The 16026-nt window shown below is 36.3% G+C and overlaps 1 protein-coding gene across 2 annotated transcripts in view; it reads left to right on the top strand.

Annotated features, from left to right (window-relative positions):
• GALNT18 (polypeptide N-acetylgalactosaminyltransferase 18) overlaps positions 1–14899 on the top strand; it is a 344144-nt gene extending 329245 nt beyond the window's left edge. Inside the window, exon 10 of one of the 2 annotated variants that reach the window (XM_039340304.1) lies at positions 13567–14899. In XM_039340304.1, coding sequence (XP_039196238.1) covers positions 13567–13713 — 147 coding nt within the window. In that variant the 3' untranslated portion in view covers positions 13714–14899. The remainder of the gene's footprint in view (positions 1–13566) is intronic. The other variant, XM_039340303.1, reaches the window with a different exon arrangement.
• Positions 14900–16026: the final 1127 nt, after the last annotated feature.

Below are 16026 nucleotides of genomic sequence, written 5' to 3'. Positions count from 1 at the left end.
TAACAAGAGAGAATACCCTCAAATGAAGGAAAATTGGCACTGCAGGAGGTGGGGAAGAGGGTAGAAATCTGATTTGAACACATTGCCCATGAAACCTTTTGATTTTTTATCAATGTTATTGTAATGTAGTAGATTATGTGAAGTATCACTACAGATTAAAAGAAATGTCTGGAAGCTCTCCATCTTCCTAATATTCCCAGATAAAAGACCTGGAGAGAAAATGAAGCTCCTCCCTTTGTGTCCTGGTGATAAATTAAAAGGCAATAGAATAATTGAAGTCATGCTATTCAGAAAGGATTGTTTTGCTAATATGCAGGGTAATTAAAATAGATTCAGTGGAATGCAAAATGGGCTTGCATGTGGCAAGCTGTAAAGAAACTGATGAGCATAATCAAAGGCTAAGAAGGAAATTTGTACACTGTGCTTTTGTTTGGTCTAATAAAAGAAATGCATGTCTCTGAAAAAGAGGATCTCCCTCTTTTAATTGATCCAGCCCACCAGTAATAATTCTATGTTAGAAGGCAGGAGAGAAGAGGAGGAAAAATGTGGGGTTTGCAGATGTCCAGCAAGGTGACATTGGATTCCAACCACAGATGATTTTTTTTCATTCGTTTGTTAGTTTTTGTGTTATTTTAGACAATATGCTCTGCATTATAGCTGACTTTTCCAGCAAAATTAAGATTTTAGCTGGTGTTAATATTAAATCTATCGATGTTGGATTTCACTCTTTATTTTCCAAACTGGCCGTGGTTTTGTTTTATTTGAGTTTTTAAAAATTAATAAGTAATCTAATTTGTACTTCCAGCAAGCAATTCACTCAACGAAAATAGGTATCCATCCATGTTTGCACTTCTCAGAACTTTGCAATATACTCCTCTGTTTAGCAAGATAAGATGCACTTAATGTACCCACATTAGGGAAACCACAAGACATCAAATTGCAAGTAATAGGGATAAGAGTCAAAATGCATATATTAGAGGAAAATGCATACAAAAATATGTGAATTCGGGGAAAATATTATGTACAAAAATGGATGTGGATATGAAAATGGAATTTAGGATAAAAAGTGAGGAAAATTTAGAGATATACATAATATTTCAGCCTCAAACCAACGGAACCTCAGGTCTTCTGAAATCTAAACTTTTGAAAAACCATGGCCTTTGTCTCAAGACCTAGCAAAATATAATGAAATAAATCTTGACTATTTTGAGCAATTCTGGGTTTGTGAGACCTGATTGATCCAATTGGCTGTTTTGTGACTTGTGCCTGGGCTGTTTTTACTCAGGCTTTCTCCATCTAGCCAAGGCAGTAAGTAGGACCAGTCATATCTCTCTTTCTTTGGGGTTAGATTGGTCAGGATAATGTAAAAGTAGAAGGCTGAGAAGAAAGCAGAAGTTAAGCATCAGAAAGGTAGGTGGCAACCACCAACCTACCAATATTTTGTGTTAGTTTTGTATTTGTTTTTATTTATTTATATTCCACCTTTATTATTCTTACAAATAACTTAAGATGTCAAACATATCCAACACTTTCCTCCTCCTGTTATCTCCACAACAACAACCCTGTGAGGTGGGCTGGACTGAGAGAGAGAGTGACTGGCCCAAAGTCATCCAACTGGCTTTCATGCCTAAGGCAGGACCAGAACTCAAAGTCTTCTGCTTTCTAGCCTGGAGCCTTAACCACTGGACCAAACTGGCACTAATTTTTCATGGTATTTTGCTTAAAAATTCAAGGATCAACTAAGATGTGGATTGACTGATACATGAGTGTATATGAGATATATGGGTACCTTTAAAAAGTATTGCCATATATACTTACAGATAAGCCCATCCCTGGATAATTGAAACCCAATGTGTATTGTACTTCATTCTGGTCATGCAAAGATATATGGGCTCTAGGGCTATGCAAAGCCTTTGAAAGGGACAACATGCAGGAACCCCTAAAAGGTTTGTTTTGGAATCATAGAAAGCAGCTGCATCATTTGGAGAGTTACTCCTCATTTTTCTCCACCTTCTGAAGCTGCTAAATAACCTTTGCAAATGACATGGCTACTTTAACAATCATTTCAGCAAGCTGCAAAGCAGCTCTGTCAATGGCTTTGCACAGTCATAAACTGAGTGCACTGCAGTGCTTTGTAACCAAAGCTTGTATTTATTTTTTTATTGTGTAAATACAGTGTTAGTTTAACTAGTATGGCATTTGGGGTGTATGTGCAGTCTTTAAATGCTCTTGTGCAGAATCCACTGTAAAATGAATAACTCTGTTGCCATTAGGTGGTCATAAATCTTTGCTCAGGCTGTTGGAGTTTATTTTATATTTAAGCCAGAGTCTCATACTCTTGAGTATATATGAAGTGTGTGATATGAGCAGTGTGTGATATGTTTTGCTGGGTTTTTTTCTTTAATTAACATGATAAAATATAACAGTTAAAGTGTGTGCTTGGGTACAGCACAGAGGTATTAACTATTATTTGTTAGTTTTTTTAAAAAAGTAACTTCCATAGTAACAAGTACAATTTGTAATGGCTGGCTGGTTTTTACTTTCCTGGTCTTGGCAGACCTACTATTATTAAAGTGCTAAGTGCCCCGTTACAGCCAAAGTAGCTGTTAATGAAAAGCATGTACATAAGTGTTTAATTATATTTGGTTTTTGTGAACAGTGTAATGATAGGTGGGAAAGATCTTCACATTGGGCAAAGAGATGCTGCCAAGACAACAGTCAGATAAGAGATGGGATAGCATGCAACTGCATAAATCAGTGTTTCTCAACCTTGACAATTTTAAGGCATGTGGACTTCAACTCCCAGAATTCCACAGCCAGCAATGCTGGCTGTGGAATTCTGGGAGTTGAAGTCCACATGCCTTAAAATTGTCAAGGTTGAGAAACACTGGCATAAATGGATGGGGCAAGAAGCTTAGAAGAGACCCTTCCTAGTGTCTCAGATTGTAAAGGAGATGAGTAGGATTGTACTTTCAGACTTGCAAGACTCTGTCATTGTAGCTTTATAGTATCCCTCAGGGCTAACATCAGTCTTGGAAGTCTGAAAGTGCAATCCTCCTCCTCTCTAAAGTTAAAGAAACATTACTGGTATATATACTGCTCAAAAAAATAAAGGGAACACAAACGTATAGGATCCTATACGTTTGTGTTCTCTTTATTTTTTTGAGCAGTATATATTTAAATGTTCCACTGCACCACTTCTTCATTTTCATCCCCATACATTATAGTACTGCTTGATAACCAGTAACAGGATGTTCCATGGTAAGGTCCAAATATTTACTAAACTCAAAACAATGTCAAAGCAAACTTAATATTGCCTCCTAACCAGGCAAATTATTTGTCCATTCTGAATAATTCTAAATAACAATAGAGGAGGATATATATATATATATATATATATATATATATATATATATATATATATATATATATTATAAAATTTGGATTGCTAACAAAGAATTAAGGGAGAATGGGATAGCTATTTCGAGTTTCTTAATTCTCTTCAGCCACACTTACCCTTCTGAGATTCGAGCCTGGGCTGTGTGCATGTTAGGCAGCTGTATTTATCTCTAGGCCACAGGCTCCTTCTTACTTTGTCAGCTATATCAGGGAGGGAAGATATAATAAAATCTAGAAATAAGTCGATCACCAAGAGAAATAATAAAAGAGTTTTAATAACCAAGCTTTCGTTGGGATTCATCCAACATCCTCAGTGTTCTCAAAGGCAGGCGCTGGGGATACGCTTTTTATAAGATGTTAATAGCCTGCATCCGGCTTCTAGAACATGTTAACGGGCCCAGCTGGTTGTGCCGTGCCTTAGATGTTTTGCATATGTCATTATGTCCCATTTCCTTCATCCGGCCATAAGTATTTTTCCCATTAGTCCTGAGGCTGAAAGGGATTCCCTTCCCCTCATGTGCTGATTGTCTCCCTCCTCCCTCGCCCCGCTGTACACGAGCCGAGGGGGGAGGCTCTCCCTTTCCCTCGTCATTGAGGCCAACCATTATTAATCGGGGTGTGCCATCATCCTTCTTATTCTCCACCTCTCCATAAGAAGGATCATGGCATACCCCAATTAATTGCTCCTTGAAGCATGAAGCTGAAAACACCAGCCTGAAGATGACAAATTGGACTTCATCGAAACGTCGCCAAGACACTTCCAATTTTACGCAGGAGAAAACCCGAATAACCAAAGACCTACATATAAGTATATATATATACTTATATATATATATATAGTTCAGGTTTGAACTTGGCTCTCTCTGAGCTTGATTGATTGTTTGCACATGTTTCATTACCCAACTAGTTAACATCATCGTTGCTAACTCCTTAGTCTCATAACATATGGAAAGACTCATCCTTTCAACTGGGAAACTGTATATAAACAGAGGGCAAACCTCACACCCGCTAGCACTGAAGATGTTACTTAGTCAGGTAATGAAATACTTCCAAGCAAGCAAACAACCAAAATGCACCAAGGAGTCCACAACTGAATATGTTTCACCATGTTCTCCTGTGGTTCATGATTGCTCCTTAGAAACTGAAATATTATTCATCTCTTTCTAGTTTAACAGCTAAACAATAGAAACACAAGATTTAAAAACCAAAAATGAAGGGATGAGGTATGCTTTCAATTGATTTTCTCTCAGGCTCTTTGGAGATGCAATCCCAGTGCATCTTGTAATCATCAGACTGGGAAAGGCTGGTCTGTTGTAACATATAGCATTTGTTCCTTCTCCTCCAAGCATTCAGCCTATTTTGGATCCGGGTAAATTCCAAATATTTGTTACATGCTGAGATTATATTTGAATTGCCCTTGCTAGAACTGATTGCAAAAAAGTTTAAAATTGAAACAATGCTGGCAATGTTTCTTTTAAGTTATGTGGGAGGTTTCAGGGAAATCACTGTGAACAATTAATATGGCATAAACAAAGATATGTTAGCTGGTTTTGTTATTTCTTGTTTCACAGTTTTTGACATACGTTATGGGAGTTTCTAAAATCTAAAGTAATCTAGCATTAGATTTTGATTGACATCATACTTTACTAAAGCATTATTGCTGAAGTCATCTCTAGCTCTTTCCCATGTCCAAAACTTGAGATGGATAGATGCTTTGTAGTGTGTTTATGCCACCTAAGAATTCATGCTATACAAAGCATTTTTAGGCTTTAATGGATACGACTGATTTGGGAGCCAGATGTTCACAAGCATCTTTCTGACAATTCATGCTTCAAGGAAAAGCTTTGTGTCTAATGTTTCAGCTCAGAGTGCAGGCTCTCTTGAGAATTCAGGCCCTGGTCATGGCAGAAGAAACTCAACATTTCAGGCAGTTTCAGGCCATGGCAGCATTTTAGGGGAAGGGAAAGGGAGGGGAAAGAACATAGAGAGATACCTACCCAATGAACAACTTATCCAATCAGCTAATTTTTATCATTTTGAAAAATTAGTAATGTAAGAAGTAGCATACTACATACGTGTTGCAGCTGCTTAAATTCAAAACATTTAACAACTAAAAACAAAAGCATTTAAATGGTTAACATATCAATAGACATACCCATGTGCCTATATGCTCAGTGCTCAGAGAAGGAAGAGATAGTGAAGAGAGATTTTAAGGAAGCTAAGCGAAAACCTCTGTCTTACTGTGGTGTGGAACTATCCACATTGCTGTCTTATAGACTAATTATGGATAAGTGGTTGAAGCACTTGAGGGTATTACGGTACCTATTTGATTTAGCCTGGTTGCAGCAAACCAGCTGTTAAATTATTTTTCTTTCTCAGAGACTTAGCAGGATGAGGTTGAGAGGAGAGCTCACAATGTCCACCATCAGACCTGAACTGCTCATCTGCCTGCGTTCCTACAGGCTATCTCTTCTTCAGGCATGTTATGATTCAAGAACAGGGCAAGTCCAGTTCCTGTAGGAAAATTACTTTCCAGTTTAGTTTATCATCCAGCACATTTCCAGTCAATTCCTGTTAAGGGGATCATAGCAAGTACACCCACCATTCTGTTCAATTGAAAGGAAAGGAAAGGAAAGGAAGAGAGAGAAAGAGAGCTTGATATTTATTTATTAACCATTAGTAAACATCAAAAATATTAAACTAGCAAAACCAGAACAGAAAGCATGCAAAACTGATAAAAAGGCAGAGGACTCAATAACAGCTATCTATATTTTCTATATCCAGCTTTATCCCTTTTATGTATATAATATGGCAAAATTGAGATGGAAAGTATGATATTAATAAAGCAAATGTGAAGGTAGCAAATTTGGCAGACAGAAACGATGTATCCGACAGTTCCACTGCTAGAAAAGGTTTAGGAGGCTGGCTATGCTGAAGAGGAAGAGGGCTAGGCAAACTGTGGTCGGTTGCCTAGAATCAAATCAAGAGATGCAGAAGTGGGCCAGGATGAAGCCCGTGATGTGAGTGCAATGTAGGTAGCTAGGGAAACATGGGACCTCAAGAAAAATATTTTCATTCTGCAGTAGAGTTTTCCATTCAAAAAGAAAAAAAATAGTAGAGAAAGTTTACGTCTAACTGCAGTACCAGGACAGAACATCGCATAGAGGCTCCCAGAAAGCAGTATATGGAAATTATATGGTGTGGGGAGAGGGATGCTATGGGCTTAAACATTAAAGAATTTTAAAGTTGTAAGCCACCAGAATAACCATGTGTGGGTTGGATTGTCGTATACCAGTGGTGGCGAACCTATGGCACGGGTGCCAGAGGCGGCACTCAGAGTCTTCTCTGTGGACACACGTGCTGTTGCCCCAGCTTTGCCTCCACCCGTGACACCCTCCTCACCAGCAGCCCTCCTGGAAAAGAGTAGCCCCCGAGCGTGGCCCACGCGGAGCAGTGCAGTCAAGGACACAGCAGCCAGGCAGCATAGACAAGACTCTGCCCTCATGCCCCATCACGCACAGTTGATGCTGCGGGGCGTGGGCAGAGGGCGTGGCTGCCATGGCGCTGCTGGGTAATCTGCAGCAGGCCCTGGAGGTGGTGAGTGGCCCTGCAGGCAGGTGGGGTGGGGGCAGGGCAGGGGCAGGGGAGGGGGTGGAGCAGGGGCAGGGCTAGTTTTGGGGCACTCGGTCTCCAAAAGATTCGTCATCACTGTCATATACGTTTGTTTAATAAATAAAAATAATAAATAAATACAATAATAAAATTGTATCTATAGCAAATGCTTAAGGTTGAGTAAAACAGAATGCCTGTAGAATCATTATTGGATTTACACATATTTATAGAGTGTATTTTATGAACATATTAAATACCAATTTTACATATGCTGAGAAGTATAGAGTGTGTGGACTGTTGCATTTGAAATCTATTTAAGCTAAGGTCCATTAAACTTGGAGCTTATTGTATTGGTTGTTCAGTGTTTTGAGAAGGTTTCTATTCTTAGAGGACAAGCCACTCTTTTTTCACTCCAGATCATCTTCTTGCTAGACCATGGTGATAATGATGGAAATTTGTGCAAGCATTAGAAAAGCTTAGAAAAATAACCAGTACTTCAGACCAGTTCAGCCTTTTGATCATATGACTCAATATAGAATCATAGGGCTGGAAGGAACTTTAGAGGTCTTCCAATCCAATCCCCTGACCAAGTTTTAGGATCAAGGTCCTTATAACATCTGGACAAATGGTTGTGCAATCTTTTCTTGAAAACCTCCAGCGATGGAGCACCCACAACTCCAGAAGGCAAGCTATTCCATTGATTAATTGTTCTCCCTATCAGGAAATTCCTCCTTAGTTCCAGGTTGGATGTCCCTCTAACAAGCTTCCACCCATTGCTTCTTATCCTGCCTTCAGTTGTTATGGAAAATAAACCAACCCCCATTCCTTGTGATTGCCCTTCAAGTTTTGGAAGACAGCTATCATGTCATCCCTAAACCCTTGTCTTTATTAAGCTAAACACACCTAGTTCTCTTAGCTGCTCATTGTACAATTTATCATCTTGCCATCTTTATTGCTCTTCCCTGCACTCTTCCTAGGGCCTCAGCATCTTTTTTTTTTTGTGTATTGTAGTGACCAGAACTGAACACAGTATTCCAAGTGTGGCCTCACTAGTACAGTATAGAAGGGTAATGCTACTATCACTTCCTGTGATGTTGATGCTATCCCTATGTTCATGCAATCTAGGACTGCATGGGCTTTTTTTGGCAGCTGTAGCACACTGCTGATTTAAGTGATTCTATCTTCCATACTGTCCCCTGACTGAGAGCATCTCTTCAGATGCCTGGATATCTCACTGGAAAAAGGAAAATATAGTTTTAACTGATTCTTGTTCCTTTGTCACCTTTCTTACATTTCCTTACCTGCTTCTCCACTTTTCCTGCAGCACAGGTATTCCATGTGTGACATTTTAATTACAAGATGTTTGAATACACATCTGGCCCTTTGAATTATTGGTGTATTGCAAAGGCATCTGGAAGAACTGAGTTCTACAGAATTCATCTCCAGTTATTAACTATCTGGTAGAGTGGGAGGATGAGGCTAACTTGCAAACTCTCACAATGGAAAAGAAATGGAAACAGGAAAGGAAAGGACCGATGTGAGAGCATTTGCCATCTTTCTTCAATACAAAACCATATCTAGCAAATTGTTAAACTAAATTGAGGATCTATTTAATATATTTCTATGCTACTGATAATACGCTTCTTGTGGATATATAGTGACAACTCCTTGGTTGCATAATAAATAGATATGACTCTTGTAATATTTTGAAACAGTACAGATGGTTAAATCTGATAATTACAGCCTTTCAGTTGATTTCTTTTTTTAAGTTTTTTATTTGTAATACAGTTAAAACAAAATGGACATACCGTGACATTCCAGAATAAATATTCCTAACAATTTGTTCCTCTTAATACATATAATTAATACATCATTCTTAATCTATATTTAAACTTATTCTTCTATACAATACAGTTATATATACAGTTATATATATTTCTGTCTTTACACTACCTTGAAACCCGAGCAGTTCTCCTTAATTCACACCAGTAATAAAATTTGTCCCAGATTTCAAAGTAGTCTGATTCTTGTATTATCCGTCATTTCCATTGTGAGCCTATCCATTTCAGCACATGATAAAATTTTATATAAAATCTCTTCTTCTGTTGGAATTCCTTTATTCCTCCAGTTTTAAGCATATACCAATCTAGCAACCGTGAGAATGTGTAACATCAAATAGAATACCCCTTTGTCGTATTTCTGCCTGGTTATGCCTAGTAAAAAGAGTTCTGGTTTTAACTCTACCTCTAGCATTAATATTTCTTCCAGCCATTTTTTAACCTTATTCCAAAAATCACTGGCTCGTGGGCACTCCCACCACATGTGATAGTACGTCCCTATTGCCAATTTACATTTCCAGCATTTGGAAGAAACATTTGGACCCATTTTAGCTAATATTATGGGTGGGAGATGCAATCTATAAAACATTTTGTAGAGATTTTCTTTGTAGGAGGTGGCCAGAGTGAGCTTCCTGTTTCTTACCCATAGTTCTTGCCAGATGTGCAGATCAAAGTTGAGATCAAAATCCCTGCTCCATTTTAACATGGTCTCTTTTACCTGTTCCTCATACATTGCCTGATCTAACAAATAATGATATAGTTTTTAATCATTTTATCTTCCTTACCTAATGATATTTTATCCAGCCCTATCAGTTCTAATTTTATGCCTAACTCTTTTTTATCTTTCCAATATCTCGCCTGTAGTTGAAGGTATGCCCACCATTCTAGTTCTATCCCTTCTTCTTGAAGAATTTTCCTGGGTTTCAATTCTCCTCTCTCGTCTAGAACGTTTTTATATGTTGTAATCTTTCCTAGTTGGATAAACTTTGGATGTACATGCATTTCTAATGATGAGATCCAACTGGGGACTTGAGTATAATTTGGTTGCCAGATTTTAACCCATACATCAATTAGAGCTTGTCTGATATAATGCCTTCAAAAATATTTATGTGTCTTATATTTATGATCCCATAACATAGCGTGCCATCCTATTTGTAAGTCTTGACCCTCCAGACATAATAATCTTCTGTTCTTTAGTAATATCCAATCTCTTACCCATAATAATACTATGGCCTGATAATATTTTTTTCCAGGTGAGGGAGGCCAAATCCCCCCCTTCCGTTTGAATCCTGCAGTAATTTTAATTTAATTCTTGCTTTTTTTCCTCACCAGATAAATTTGAGTATAATTTTGTTAAGATTTTGAAAAAAATTCTTGTCCAATTTTGTGGGTATACATTGGAACAAAAATAAAATTTTCGGTAACACATTCATTTTGATTACCGCAATTCTGCCCATAAGGGAGAGCTGTAGGTTGGTCCAAGTATCTAAATCCTTTTTAATCTGCTCAATTAACTTATCATAGTTATCTCTTTTGAGTGCAACACATCTAGCAGTTAATTGTATCCCTAGATATCTTATTTTGTTCGTGATTTGAATACCTATTCTGTCAACCAATTCATTTTTCTGTATTTTAGTCATGTTTTTGACAAGCATTTTAGTTTTTTCTTTGTTTATCTTCAGACCTGCTATTTCCCCATAGTATTTCCATCAATCTTGTCCCTGATTGTAATGGTTCTTCGATTATAAAAACTAAATCGTCTGCAAAAGCTTGTGTTTTAAACGTTTCTTTCTTGATCTCTAAACCTTTAATCTGTTCATCTTGTCGAATTACTCTAATTAATACCTCAAGAGATAATATAAACAACAGTGGAGATAACGGACAACTTGCCTTATGCCTTTTTGAATTTGAAAGCTGTCGGTCATTTCTCCATTAATTATTACTTTTGCTGCCTGTTTAGAATAAAACTGATTTAAACATATTTAAAAATTTTTCCCCAAAATCCATATACAATAATTGATTGAACATAAAATTCCATTTCACATTGTCGAATGCTTTTTGTGTGTCAAGAAAAATTAAACCCATTTGCTTTTTGTTATGCACTTCATAATACTCCAATATGTCCAAAACAATCCTGACATTATTTCTTATATATCTTTTTGATAAAAAGCCATTTTTATCAGAATGTATAAAATCCGCTAAAAATCTTTCAAGTCTTTGCGCCATTATAGCCATGAAAATCTTATAATCCAAATTTAATAAAGAAATGGGTCTATAGTTCTTAATATGCGCCAGGTCTGAATTTCCCTTAGGAATCAAAGTGAGGAGAGCTTCTTCCCATGAGGCTGGTGCTTTTGTTAGAACCTTATTGAATAGATCCAACAGCACTGGGCTTAGAGATTCTTGTGCGATTTTATACATTTCTACAGGTATACCATCTGGCCCAGGTGCTTTATTATTATTTTGTTTCTTGATTGCCTCCAAGAGTTCTAAAGGTGTTATCTCTTTGTTCAACAGAATTTTAAATTCTTCTGGCATCTTCGGTAGGTCAGCTGATTGTAAATACTGTACAATGGCATAGTTATTTCTCCATTCATCATCTTTGTATAAATTCTTATAGAACTCATATGCCACTAATTTCTTTCCTTCATTCTGGTACACCATATCACCTTCTGCATTATAAAGTTTAGTAATTCTCTGCTTGTTGTTGTGTTTTTTAATTTTATAAGCCAGCCATCTCCCTGGTTTATTGGCATTTTCGAAGAAATTTTGTTTAGTATGTTTTAAGTTGATTTCTTGATTGTGGTATAACTTTAACCTAAGTTGTTCAGTAAGGCAAGCTGAAATAAAAGAATTATTTGAATCAATTATTTGAGTATTCAGTGAGGTAATTTCATAGTTGCCTTCATCCCCCACACCCACCCCAAAAAAAAATCAACCAAAATGTAGTTTGTAATTTATATTTGATCTGTCCATTTCTTCTTCATGTCTTGCCAATGGGAATAAATACAAAACTGAACAGTTGTGGATAATGCTGCAAACAAAAATATGAAGTTAAGATGTTCCACAAATTATTTATTTGACACAGTCAACTAGAAATATATACTATACACAATTGCACACCATCATTTTTTAAGTATCCTACATTAATGCAACTTCAGCTTTTTTATCTCCCTTTATCTTTTTATATAGAGAGCAGCTTTTATCTTAAGAGTGAACAATACTTCAGACTCAACGTTGAGAATCTGACCTCTATTTAATAGAAGGGAGAGGGGAGTTTACTTTTCTCTTTTTTTCTGAAAATGGGATAAAAAGGAAGATTAAAATGAATATTATATTAATAATATTATTAATATATTTAAGTTAAAATAATAGCAGACTATTCAGTTTAACTAACAATTTGGGGTAAGATTAAACGTTCTTTCCCAGATAAATAACTTATTTTTTCCTTTGTTCCACAAGTCAACCATATTCCCTCTAGCTATAATACAAATTCCCATCAGCTCTTTTTATATGACATGGCATCATGATGCTTTCTTCATCTCATTTGTAGCTCATACAAAAAGCAGCTCAAAATGTCTTTAGCTGTTCCATTTTTAAAACAGTGCTTTCCCTCTTTTCCTGACCTAGTTTTCATTTGCTTCACCAGTAATGAGGTTGATGATGTGATCAAAGGCTGGGATCTGCTCAGCTCCTATTGGCCACTTTAGAATGCTGCAAGAATGCCTCTCCCTTCCAATCTCTGGCCATTTTTGCTTGGGCTGCAGGAAAGACCAGAAAGCTGGCTTCCACAAACTGACTGGCCCAAATAATGTCTCCAAAAAGCTTGCCCGATCTAACATGAACCTATGTTCAAGAATTTAGCTTTTTTTTTTTTTTTTTGAGAGCTAGACCTGTGTTGTATAGCTCAATATTCTGTTGCTTCCATTCTCAGAATCTCACATGTGTAAGGAGACAGGAGACAAAAGAAGTTCTGTCCACTGCTTGGGAGCTTCTCCTTGCCCAATCCCTCCCAGGAACAAGCCCAGGAGAACTATGATGCAGCCCTGCTCCATCAGATCATTAGGAGTAGGAAGTGAAAGTGGAACTCTACTTTTATCATTGTGTTGGTAGCTCGACACAACTGAGCACTGATAGATAGGATCCCATGAAGGGAAAGGAAGAAAAGCTTTGCCTTGCAGTTTCTTATGCTGTCATGGGTTGCTTGACAGAATATCGATATTAAAATATTGTTTAATCATAGTGTTTCTAGTTGGAATGTTGTTTCCATAAAACAGTTTTTCACTAGTAAGTAATGTTTTAAATGAACTATTTTTAGAATCTGTTCTTTTAAAATAATTAGTACCAGAGGAATTACACATTGCAAACTCAGGTGCCTGCCACCAGCACTGTCTTTTTAAGAGTACTTAAAATAGATCTATAGTTGTTCTTTGATTAGCTGCAGTTTAGAACTTTATTTATATGCTTTAAAAAAAGGCAAGGAGAGGGGAAAAAACCCAGTAAAATGAAAAGGATTCATTGGAGAACTATAGATGAAATGGAGAACATCAAGAGGACTCAAGGTGCAGAGGGGGACAATAAGGTCCATCCAATTTCCCCAAATTGCTTACATAAACAGAAGTGTGGAATATCTTGGAGTATGTAACTAGAACTGTCATGAGTTGAAGATTGGTTTTTAACTTAAAATCTGTATTTTCTCTTTCTCCACTTTTAAAAGGGAGGTCCAATCCAGAACAGAAAATCCAAACGTTGCCTGGAGTTGCAGGAAAACAGCGACAATGAATTTGGATTCCAACTGGTTCTCCAGAAATGTTCTGGCCAGCACTGGTCTATAACAAACATCCTGAAAAGCTTGCCAACATAGACTTTTGAGTGGGAGAGCAGATCTTCTCATTACTCTTCTTGCTACCGTGTAGCGAAAGTTTGCAATGACACCTGCGATTTCCCTCATTTCATTTTTGTGTGAGTGTGTGAATGTCCGCTTGAGGGCTGAGAACAGACACTTTTATTTCATAATGGCATATTCATGTGATTTATAGATTGATTCTGAATGGCAGGTGATGGTAGAATATGTTAAAGTATTTTGCAATTGTACATAGGGGAAAAATGGAAAATATTTATAAGTCAGACAATAAAATTTTATTGAATAAAAACACAGTAGTCTCTTTGTTTATTTAACTTGGTAAGCCAGCTTCAGAGCAATCTATGTACTTAACAGGATATCCTCTTCGCTTTTTCTTTTACTTTTTCATAAGAGCATTTAAAATTTTAGAATACTTTAAGTATTTCCCCATTTGTTGTCTCTTCCTTCTAAGTACAATTTACCAATATTAATGCAACATTCGGGGAACTTTTAAACCAGTACAAAAGCACACAAAGTTCCCATATCAATTCTGTAGATTCATTAAGGGAAAAGGAAGAATCCCTTAGCATTCATAGAGTTTCAGTTATGTACTGAGTGTATAACTTATCTGATTTTAAAACATACATTTGACTAATTACATGTCATTTCCTTTTACTTAAAAGTCTTATATTAATTACTAGAACTTTCATAGCACTCAAGAGACTAACTTTACCCAAAGCATGGATTTGCCTGTGGTTCTTGGTGTTAGGAGCTGGTTTCCACAGAGAAATAATTATGCTAAAATTGTAATTTGAAGTACAAAATGTAAAGTAGGAACATTTTATATCCTTTTTCTGTAGGCAGAGAATGAAGGATATAGTTATACGTGTCTAAATAAATGTAGCAGAACACCAACCTTTTACATTAAAGTATGATACAATTCTACACAAGCCTATTTTGAAGTCAATCAATTTAATAATTTTTCTTCCTAGGTAAGTGTGTTAAGATTGCTAATCTACAGTATTTGTTTAAAAATAGTTTTATTCAAAATAAACCATAAAAAAACAAATTGCATCAATAGTCTTATTCCAATTTCTGTTCATTTCTCTCCCTAAGTCATTCTTGCATCTTTTTCTTAAAACATTTGCATTTTTGTAGCTGTTCCCAATATTAAGTTTATAAATTTGTGAACAATATTTTCATTTACTCTGAGTTTTTTTAATTACAGTAAATACTTAAATTTTGTTAAAAATTTAGTATCTCGTTTGGGTATTTTTTCACGAAAAAAATGCAATTTTCCCTTGTCTATTAATCCTTGGCAATTATTTAATTCATTTTTCTCCTGCAACTGTTTTAAAAGTTTCCCATTGAATACTTGGTTGTATTAGAACTATCAAAAAAGGTAAATACCTTGCATTAGCATTTCAGTGCTTTGGAATTGGATCACAGATCACAGGCTTCATATCTTTTATAAATGGACACATATATAGGTGTTCACTGTATGTTTTATTCTCTTTACATTTAATGTATCCCCTAAATTAGTGTAGATTCAATCCACTCACCCAATATCCTCTTTATGTACACTAAATCAGAAACGATCACTTCAGTTCTCAAACTGGAACTGAATCACCCAGTACTATATAGATGTCTGTCTTAAGCCTTAAAAAAATATTTGGTATGTTGGAGGGTGGAAAAAAGGGATAGGAATGTTCCAGATACATTAATGTTGTTCTTCTCTAAAGCCTGTAGAGTGAGCAAAATAAATATTTTTTTAAATATTTACACATTGGCTGGCTTTTAATAATTGCAAACATGTATTACTTACTTTCTCTTTATAATGTTTAAAGTCTCTCTCTGTCTCCATTTTTTTCGTTTGTGTATCAAGTATAGCCAATAGGTATTAAAGATTCAGCCTGAGTTCATTTGTTTATTCTTCTTCATAGATCAAGTTGTCTATCTGAAAAATAAAATCCTTAATTTTGAGATAATTTTCCTACCCCAGCATCAGGATGAGCTCAGCTTTCCTGCCTCCCTACACTTCTGCCACCTCTCTTGTTAATTTCATCTTTTGGTCTTCAGCTCCAAGTGATAGTTCAGGTTTAAGAGCCATACATTGTGCAATCAGCTCCTTCTTACCGAAAACTGCAAATCTTTTATTTTCCTAATCAGTTAAAGTGTAGGAAGAGGAATCCATATATGTTTAATGTCCTGTAATTTTGAAGTAAAGGGATATAAATCTTTATTCATAGGATTTTTTTAATGAAACAATTATTTCTGTCTTATTAAATTGTAGTGCAGGAAGATTTTTCAAAGTTGTTACCAGCTTAGGGGTAT

This window comes from Crotalus tigris, unplaced genomic scaffold, assembly GCF_016545835.1.
Source record: "Crotalus tigris isolate CLP2741 ecotype Arizona unplaced genomic scaffold, ASM1654583v1 scf7180000017744.3724543626:3957646, whole genome shotgun sequence".
Classification (NCBI taxonomy): domain Eukaryota; kingdom Metazoa; phylum Chordata; class Lepidosauria; order Squamata; family Viperidae; genus Crotalus; species Crotalus tigris.
This window is presented reverse-complemented; position numbering and strand designations above follow the sequence as displayed.